This window comes from Olea europaea, unplaced genomic scaffold (assembly GCF_002742605.1).
Source record: "Olea europaea var. sylvestris unplaced genomic scaffold, O_europaea_v1 scaffold1697, whole genome shotgun sequence".
Lineage (NCBI taxonomy): Eukaryota > Viridiplantae > Streptophyta > Magnoliopsida > Lamiales > Oleaceae > Olea > Olea europaea.
The window spans coordinates 40,807-51,270 of NW_019234655.1; the positions used below are offsets into that span (position 1 = coordinate 40,807).

At 34.2% G+C, this 10,464-nt stretch overlaps 1 protein-coding gene across 1 annotated transcript; it reads left to right on the forward strand.

Moving 5' to 3' along the window:
- Window positions 1-440: 440 nt before the first annotated feature.
- Window positions 441-2,883, forward strand: LOC111377642 (the record flags this gene model as incomplete). The annotated part of the gene is made up of 3 exons (XM_023000767.1): window positions 441-900; window positions 998-1,980; window positions 2,116-2,883. Coding segments are annotated over 3 exons (2,211 nt in total), but the record flags the coding sequence as incomplete, so codon positions are not given.
- Window positions 2,884-10,464: the final 7,581 nt, after the last annotated feature.

The window sequence follows — 10,464 nt, forward strand, 5'->3', positions numbered from 1 at the left end:
TTCCGAGATTTACTACTTGTGACAACCTGCACTTGGGTTTGCAACCTTAAAGTTGTAGCAAGTTTTTGGCGCCGTTGCCGGGGATTTGTGTCAAGGATTATTTTCTGCTACTCTCTATGAGGTTTTCTTCTCTTTCATAATCTTCACAAATCAGGTACACTCGTTCCTTTTTCAATCTTATTACTTTAGTTATCTTACTTTAAAGGAAGGCTAAGCCTCCTTCGTTTTTATTTTCTGTTCATTTTCTTTCCTTAAAGGGAAGGCCGAGCCTCCCGATCTGCCGTTTGTTTATTATATGGTTGGCCGTGCCACCTAATTTTTGTCTTTACATTATTATATGGTTGGTCGTGCCACCTAATTTTCGTTCTTTTTATATGGTTGGCTATGCCACCTAATTTTTGTTCGTTATATCTACTTTTTGTTATTTTATGTCATATTAGTATCGTGAATTAAATTCTCGTCGTTTAGTTAAAGATAATTGTGAAACTTTCTTTAGTAATTTGTTTGACTCACCTCAACACTCACTCCCCTCTTCCACCATGGCTGATAATGAAAGCATACATGATGAAAATGAAAACCAACAAGCACGAACCATGCGTGATTACTTGCAACCTCCTCGAAATTCTGCTCCTTCATGTTTCATTTTCCCTCTTAATGCTAATAATTTTCGATTCAAGCCGGATATGATTCCATTACTTCCTAATTTTCATGGCTTAGAATCCAAAAGTCCATATTTGCATCTTAAAGAATTTGAGGAAGTATGTGCCACATTTAACGATCAAACTTGTCCCAATGAAATTATTAAGTTGAAATTGTTTCCTTTTTCTCTAAAAGATAAAGCAAAAACTTGGCTTAACTCTTTAAAACCTAGGTCGATTGGCACATGGAAAGAAATGCAAAGTGAGTTTTTGAAGAAATTCTTTCCAGCCTAATGCTTTGAAAAGACAAATCCAAATTTTTTCTCAAAAAACCAATGAAGCGTACTTTCAATGTTTAGAAAGATTTAAAGATTTGTTAAATACATGCCCACATCATGGTTTTGAAAAATGGCGTACTATAAGTTTCTTTTATGAGGGCCTAACTCCTGAAACAAAACAATTTGTAGGAACGATGTGCAATGGTGAATTTTTAGATAAAGATCCAGATGAAGCTTTAAAATTTCTAGATCATCTAGCTGAAAATTCTCAATCTTGGCAAACAGTAAAACCAATCGAAAACTCAATTAGATCTAGTCTTCCTAGTTCTAGTGGAGGAAAATATCAATTGAGTCAAGATGATGATCTAAATGCTAGGATTGCTAGTTTGTCTAGAAAGGTTGAAGCGATGGAATTAAGGAAAGTAAAGGAAGTTCAACCCGTGCAAAATGATGAAATTTGTAGCATTTGTGAAACTTTTGGTCATCTTACACATAATTGTTCTAACATTCCAGTTTTCAAAGAAGTTTTACATGATCAAGGCAATGCTATGAACACTTTCAAAAAGCCTTTTTCTTCACCATACTCAGAAACATATAATCAACAATGGAGAAATCATCCCAACTTTAGTTGGAGAGATGATAATCGTGTTCATTTATCACAACCTCAAGGGCTTTCAAAATTTCCTTCTTTTCCATCACCACAACCAAAGACTCTTGAGGAAACATTGCAATCTTTTATGCAAGGACAAGCAAATATTAATAATCAAACTTCACAAGCCATCAATGAAATTAAGAACACACTTTCTTCATTGACCTCTTCTTTGCATTCTCAAGAGAAAGGAAAATTTCCTGCTCAACCTCAACCAAACCCTTCTCAGCAATATAATGTAAATGCTTCTAGTTCTTCTGAAAGTCAACAACAAAATGCCAACTCCATCACGACTCTTCGTAGTGGAAAAATTATTGACAAAACCATCCCTTCAAAAGAACTAAAATCTGGTGGTACTTCAAAGCAAGAAAATGACGTTTTCAAAAGTGAGGAAAAGATCATTTCTGAACCTATTGTTGAAAAATGTCCCATTCCAGCTCCATTTCCTCAACGATTGCAACCAATTTCAAAACTCAACCACAATTCTGAAATTTTTGAACTTTTTAAACAAGTCAAAATTAACATACCATTATTGGATGCAATCAAACAGGTACCTTCATATGCAAAATTTTTAAAAGACTTGTGCACTGTCAAGAGGAAACTTAATGTTCAACAAAAAGTATTTTTAACAGAGAATGTGAGCTCGATCGTTCAACAAAACACTCCACCTAAATTCAAAGATCCTAGTTGTCCAACAGTTTCTTGTGTGATTGGGAATAATAGGATAGAGCGTGCTTTGCTTGATCTTGGTGCTAGTGTTAACTTATTACCTTTTTCTGTGTATGAGCAACTTGGTTTGGGAGAGCTTAAGCCAACAACAACAACACTTCAACTTGCTGATCGTTCAGTAAAAGTTCCAAGAGGGGTTGTAGAGGATGTTCTAGTTCAAATTGATAAATTCTATTATCCTGTTGATTTTATAGTTTTGGACACACATCCTATTTTAAATTCAAATGTGCAAATACCTGTCATTCTAGGACGTCCCTTTCTTGCTACTTCAAATGCGTTGATAAATTGTAGAAATGGTATCTTGAAACTCTCTTTTGGAAATATGACCGTGGAAATGAATATTTTTAACATTTGCAAGCAACATGGAGATGAAGATGATTTGCATGAAGTAGATCTTATTGAACAACTTGTTGATGATCAATTTATCGCTACATCTTCATATGATGCGCTTGAATTTGAATTCAATGATAATTCTAAAAATTCGCATATGATTTCAAGTGTTCAAGAACCAAAGCTCGATTTGAAACCATTTTTTGAGAATTTCTCTAAATTGGAAGAGTCCGTTGCTATACATGATTCTAAAGATTGATATCCTTTTCTTTTTATTTTATTTTGTATGTTTATTTTTAGTTTTATAATGTTATGTGTTTTTTTTAGGTGTGTTTCTTTTATTGTTGTTTTTTTTTCTTTCACTAATGAAATTGAAGGATCATTTGGGCCAAGTTTATGCAGACTTTCCAAGTAAAACTCAAAACTCGTCCCTTTGTTCACAATTTTGCTCCTTATTGTCCTTCATATATTTTGCACATTTAATCTTTACATTGAGGACAATGTTTCATTTAGGTGGGGGAAAGGGATCAAAATGATCAAAAAAAAAATATAGTTTGATTGTTCTTACCGACCGATGATAATATTTGAAATTGTTTTTATATTATTGTGACTAGGGGATGCTGCCTTGATTTAGTTTAAGCTTGTTCATGTTAGATTGATTTACATTGAGCACAATAATCATGAAAATCACATATTATTTAGATTGGATCAATGGATAGAATATGTAGAATTAACTATGACGAAAAAAAAACTAAACCAATTCTAGGATAGTTTGGGGTGGTTGACCTATTGTGGGGAGACATTGAGATAGATGTGGATTTCGTATGTGTTAAATTTTGTGTGGATTGCTTAAGACCAATGAGATGATAATTAGGTGAAAATCTTAAGTTAAAGATCGATTTTCGAGAATAAGTGTTTAATGAGGGGCATTGCACTAATCATTGCATAGAAGGGAAAAAGCTGCCATGTTGTAAAGCTACCCTAAAAGAGCCCAATGAGGACAATTATATACATAAAAAGAGATAGGCTAGTGCATGAAACAGAATACTCACGGCAAACTTGAAAAAAGCAGGTGCATGAAACAGAAGACGCACTTCATGCTTGATTGAGTCCCAAACACTTATTTTAGAGAATTAGACCTTTGATAAGGGATTAGTAGCTTAGTTGATTCTTGGAGGTCTGATCAGTCAAAATTAAGGAGAATCCTCATTTATTGATGTGTTGAGCTACAATTAGTAAAATCTAACCAAACTAGAGATGGTGAGTAATAGTATATAAATTTAACCATACATTACACCTTGGGAAAATAGTTACAAAATCAATTTTGGGGGTGTGCATCCCACAAGAGAAGAGAGAAATAATTGACCTTCAATGTTTATCTTCTTACTTGGTTGAAGTTTGTGTTCTACAAATGGTTTTGGTTTGTTAAAGACATTGATTTATTGTTGACAATTTTGGCACAATAAATGCTTAGATAATCTCTACATTCCAACAACTTATTTTGACATATTCTCTCAAACAATTATCAAGATCTATCTTTTAATATATTTGTGATTAATGTTTTATCTTCCATATGAGATGACTCCTTAGTCGATTTTCATATGAGTTAAATTAAAGATCAAGGGCAATTTCTACTCATTTATCCGAAGTGAATCCCCGACGCTCTAGTATTCGTCTCAATCGTATTTTCACCAATCGTTCACTACTCATAGACTAGTTCATTTCCTTCCAATACCCTATGGTTCGACCTCGGACTTCCGAGATTTACTACTTGCGACAACCTGCACTTGGAATTGAGCTAATGAAAAGAGGTTTTTCATTTTATGATAACTTCGGGTTTCTTCATTTTCGGCGAATTGCATGTCTAATTCGATTGGAATCGAGCCAGAGAAAAGTTGTTTTTCATTTCATGATAACTTCAAGTTTGTTCATTTTTGGCGAATTGCAAGTCTAATTCATCGGAATAGAACCAAAGAAAATTGGTTTTCCATTCCATGATAACTTCGGATTTGTTCATTTTTGGCGAATTACTAGTCTAACTCGATCGGAATCGAACCAATGAAAAGTGGCTTTTGATTTCATGATAACTTCGGGTTTGTTCGTTTTTGGAGTATTGCTAGTCTAATTCGATTGGAATCGAGCTAAAGAAAAGTGGTTTTTCATTTCATGATAACGTCGTGTTTCTCCATTTTTGGCGAATTGCTAGTCTAAATCGATTGGAATCGAGCTAATGAAAAGATGATTTTGATTTCTTTATAACTTCGAGTTTGTTCATTTTTGGCGAATTGCTAGTCTAATTCGATTGGAATCGAGCCAATGAAAAGAGGTTTTTCATTTCATGATAACTTCGGGTTTGATCGTTTTTGGCGAATTGCTAGTCTAATTCGATTGGAATCGAGCCAATGAAAAGAGGTTTTTCATTTCATGATAACTTCGGGTTTGTTCATTTTTGGCAAATTGCTAGTCAAATTCGATTGGGATCGAGCCAATGAAAAGTGGCTTTTTATTTCATGATAACTTCGTGTTTGTTCATTTTTGGCGAATTTCCAGTCCAAATAGATTGGAATCGAGCAAGTGAAAAGCGGCTTTTGATTTCATGATAACTTCGGTTTATTCGTTTTTAGCAAATTGCTATCTAATTCGATTGGAATCGTGCCAATGAAAAGTGGCTTTTGATTTCATGATAACTTTGGGTTTGTTCATTTTTGGCTAATTTCTAGTCTAAATCGATTGGAATCGTGCAAGTGAAAAGTGGCTTTTGATTTCATGATAACTTCGGTTTATTCATTTTTGGCGAATTGCTATCTAATTCGATTGGAATCGGGCTAATGAAAAGTGGCTTTTGATTTCATGATAAATTAGGGTTTGTTCGTTTTTGGCGTATTGCTAGTCTAATTCGATTGGAATCGAGACAAGGAAAAGTGATTTTTCATTTCATGATAACTTCGTGTTTATTCGTTTCTGGCAAATTTCTAGTCTAAATCAATTGGAATCGAGCTAATGAAAAGATGATTTTGATTTCATGATAACTTCGGGTTTGTTCCTTTTCGGCAAATTGCTAGTCTAATTCGATTGGAATCGAGCCAATGGAAAGAGGTTTTTCATTTCATGATAACTTCGTGTTTGTTTATTTTTGGCGAATTGCTAGTCTAAATCAATTGGAATCGAGCTAATGAAAAGTTGATTTTGATTTCATGATAACTTCGGGTTTGTTCCTTTTCGGCGAATTGCTAGTCTAATTCGATTGGAATTGAGCCAATGGAAAGAGGTTTTTCATTTCATGGTAACTTCGGGTTTGTTCATTTTTGGCGAATTGCTGCTCTAATTCGATTGGACTCGAGCCAATGAAAAGTGGCTTTTGATTTCATGATAACTTCGGGTTTGTTCATTTTTGACGAATTGCTAGTCTAAATCGATTGGAATCGTGAGAGTGAAAAGTGGCTTTTGATTTCATGTTAACTTTGGTTTATTCGATTTTTGCAAGTTGCTATCTAATTCGATTGGAATCGAGCCAATGAAAAGTGGCCTTTGATTTTATGATAACTTCGGGTTTGTTCATTTTTGGCGAATTGCTAGTCTAATTCGATTGGAATCGAGCCAAAGAAAAGTGGTTTTTCATTTCATGACAACTTCGTGTTTGATCGTTTTGGCGAATTGCTAGTCTAAATCGATTGGAATCGAGCTAATGAAAAGGTGATTTTGATTTCATGATAACTTCGGGTTTGTTCGTTTTTGACGAATTGTTAGTCTAATTCGATTGGAATTGGGCTAATCAAAATAGGTTTTTCATTTCATGATAACTTCGGGTTTGTTCATTTTTGGCGAATTGCATGGCTAATTCGATTGAAATCGAGCCAAAGAAAAGTGGTTTTTCATTTCTTGATAACTTCGTGCTTGATCATTTTTGGCGAATTGCTAGTCTAAATCGATTGGAATCGAGCTAATGAAAAGATGATTTTGATTTCACGATAACTTCGGGTTTATTCATTTTTGATGAAGTGCTAGTCTAATTCGATTGGAATTGAGCTAATGAAAAGGGGTTTTTCATTTCATGATAACTTCATGTTTGTTCATTTTTGGCGAATTGCTTGTCTAATTCGATTGGAATCTAACTAATAAAAAGTGGCTTTTGATTTCATGGTAACTTAGGGTTTGTTCATTTTTGGCGTATTACTAGTCCAATTCAATTGGAATCGAGCCAAAGAAAAGTGGTTTTTTCATTTCATGATAACTTCGTGCTTGCTCATTTTTGGCGAATTGCTAGTCTAAATCGATTGGAATCGAGCTATTGAAAAGATGATTTTGATTTCATGATAACTTCAGGTTTGTTCCTTTTTGGCGAATTGCTAGTCTAATTCGATTGGAATCGATCCATTGAAAAGAGTTTTTTCATTTCATGATAACTTCGGGTTTGTTCATTTTTGGCGAATTGCTAGTCCAATTCGATTGGAATCGAACAAATGAAAAGTGGTTTTTGATTTAATAATAACTTCGAGTTTGTTCATTTTTGGTGAATTTCTAGTCCAAATCGAATGGAATCGTGCAAGTGAAAAGTGGCTTTTGATTTCATGATGACTTCGATTTATTCATTTTTGGCGAATTGCTATCTAATTCGATTGGAATCGAGCCAATGAAAAGTGGCTTTTGATTTCATGATAACTTCGGGGTTATTCATTTTTGGCGAATTGCTATCTAATTCGATTGGAATCGAGCCAATGAAAAGTGGCTTTTGATTTCATGATAACTTCGGGTTTGTTCATTTTTGGCTAATATCTAGTCTAAATCGATTGGAATCGCGCAAGTGAAAAGTGGCTTTTGATTTCATGATAACTTCGATTTATTCGTTTTGGGCGAATTGCTACTAATTCGATTGGAATCCAGCTAATGAAAAGTGGCTTTTGATTTCATGATAACTTAGGGTTTGTTCATTTTTGGCGTACTGCTAGTCTAATTCGATTGGAATCGATCCAAAGAAAAGTGATTTTTCATTTCATGATAACTTCGTGTTTGTTCGTTTTTGGCGATTTGCTAGTCTAAATCAATTGGAATCGAGCTAATGAAATGATGATTTTGATTTCATGATAACTTCGGGTTTGTTCATTTTTGGCGAATTGTTAGTCTAATTCGATTGGAATCGAGCCAATGAAAAGAGGTCTTTCATTTCATGATAACTTTGGGTTTCTTCATTTTTGGTGAATTGCTACTCCATTTCGATTGGAATCGAGCCAATGAAAAGTAGCTTTTGATTTCATGATAACTTCGGGGTTATTCATTTTTGGCGAATTGCTAGTCTAAATCGATTGGAATCGTGAGAGTGAAAAGTGGCTTTTGATTTCATGATGAGTTCGATTTATTCGGTTTTTGGGAATTGCTATCTAATTCGATTGGAATCGAGCCAATGAAAAATGGCTTTTGATTTTATGATAACTTCGGGTTTGTTCATTTTTGGCGAATTGCTAGTCTAATTCGATTGGAATCGAGCCAAAGAAAAGTGGTTTTTCATTTCATGATAACTTCGTGTTTGATCATTTTAGCGAATTGCTAGTCTAAATCGATTGGAATCAAGCGAATGAAAAGGTGATTTTGATTTCATGATAACTTCGGGTTTGTTCGTTTTTGACGAATTGTTAGTCTAATTCGATTGGAATTGGGCTAATCCAAAGAGGTTTTTCATTTCATGATAACTTCGGGTTTGTTCATTTTTGGCGAATTGCATGTCTAATTCGATTGGAATCGAGCCAAAAAAAGTGGTTTTTCATTTCATGATAACTTCAAGTTTGTTCATTTTTGGCGAATTGCAAGTCTAATTCGATTGGAATAGTGCCAAAGAAAATTCGTTTTTCATTTCATGATAAATTCAGATTTATTCATTTTTGGCGAATTACCAGTCCAATTCAATTGGAATCGAGCCAATGAAAAGTGGCTTTTGATTTCTTTATAACTTCGGGTTTGTTCGTTTTTGTAGTATTTCTAGTCTAATTCGATTGGAATCAAGCCAAAGAATACTGGTTTTTCATTTCATGATAACTTCGTGTTTGTTCGTTTTTGGCGAATTGCTAGTCTAAATCGATCGGAATCGAGCTAATGAAAAGTTGAGTTTGATTTCATGATAACTTCGAGTTTGTTCATTTTTGGCGAATTGCTAGTCTAATACGATTGGAATCGAGTCAATGAAAAGTGGTTTTCCATTTCATGATAACTTCGGGTTTGTTCGTTTTTGGCAAATTACGAGTCCAATTCGATTGGAATCGAGCAAGTGAAAAGTGGATTTTGATTTCATGATAACTTCGATTTGTTCATTTTTGGCGAATTGCGATCTAATTCGATTGGAATCGAGCCAATGAAAAGTGGCTTTTGATTTCATGATAACTTTGGGTTTGTTCATTTTTGGCGAATTGCAAGTCTAAATCAATTGGAATCATGCAAGTGAAAAGTGTCTTTTGATTTCATGATAACTTCAGTTTATTCATTTTTTGCGAATTGTTATCTAATTCGATTAGGATCGGGCCAATGAAAAGTGGCTTTTTATTTCATGATAACTTCGGGTTTGTTCGTTTTTGACGTATTGCTTGTCTAATTCGATTGGAATCAAGCCAAAGAAAAATGGTTTTTCATTTCATGATAACTTCGTGTTTGATCATTTTTGACGATTTGCGAGTCTAAATCGATTGGAATCGAGCTAATGAAAAGATGATTTTGATTTCATCATAACTTCGGCTTTGTTCATTTTTGGCGAATTGCTATCCTAATTTGATTGGAATCGAGCCAATGAAAAGAGGTTTTTCATTTAATGATAACTTCGGGATTTTTCATTTTTGGCGAATTGCTAGTCCGATTTGATTGGAATTGAGCCAATGAAAAGTGGCTTTTGATTTCATGATAACTTCGAGTTTGTTCATTTTTGGCAAATTGCTAGTCCAATTCGATTTGAATCAAGCCAATGAAAAGTGGCATTTTATTTCATGATAACTTTTCGTTAGTTTGTTTTTGGCGAATTGCTAGTCTAATTCGATTGTAATTGAGCCAGAGAACAGTGGTTTTTCATTTCATGATAACTTCGAATTTGTTCCTTTTTGGCAAATTGTTAGTCTAAATCGATTGGAATCGAGGTAATGAAGAGTTGATTTTGATTTCATGATAACTTCGGGTTTGATCATTTTTGGCGACATGCTAGTCTAATTCGATTGGAACCGAGCCAATGAAAAGTGGTTTTTCGCTTCATGATAACTTCGGGTTTGTTGGTTATTGGAGAATTGCTAGTCCAATTCGATTGGAATCGAGCCATTGAAAATTGGCTTTTGATTTCATGATAACTTTGGATTTGTTCGATTTTGGCTAATTACTAGTCTAAATCGATTGGAATTGAGCCGATGAAAAGTGACTTTTGATTTCATGATAACTTCAGGTTTGTTTATTTTTGGAGAATTACAAGTCTAATTCGATTGGAATCGAGCCAAAGAAAAGTTGCTTTTCATTTCATGATAACTTCGAGTTTATTCATTTTTGGCGAATTACTAGTCTAAATTGATTGGAATCGAGCTAATGAAAAGTTGATTTTAATTTCATGATAACTTCGGGTTTGTTCGTTTTTGGCGACTTGCTAGTCTAGTTCGATTGGAATCGAGCCAATGAAAAGTGGTTTTTCATTTCATGATAACTCGGGTTTGTTCATTTTTGACAAATTACTAGTCCAATTCGATTGGAATCGAGCTAATGAAAAGTGGCTTTTGACTTTATGATAACTTTGGGTTAGTTCATTTTTGGCAAATTGCTAGTCTAATTCGATTGGAATCGAGCAAGAGAACAGTGGTTTTTCATATCATTACAATTTCGGATTTGT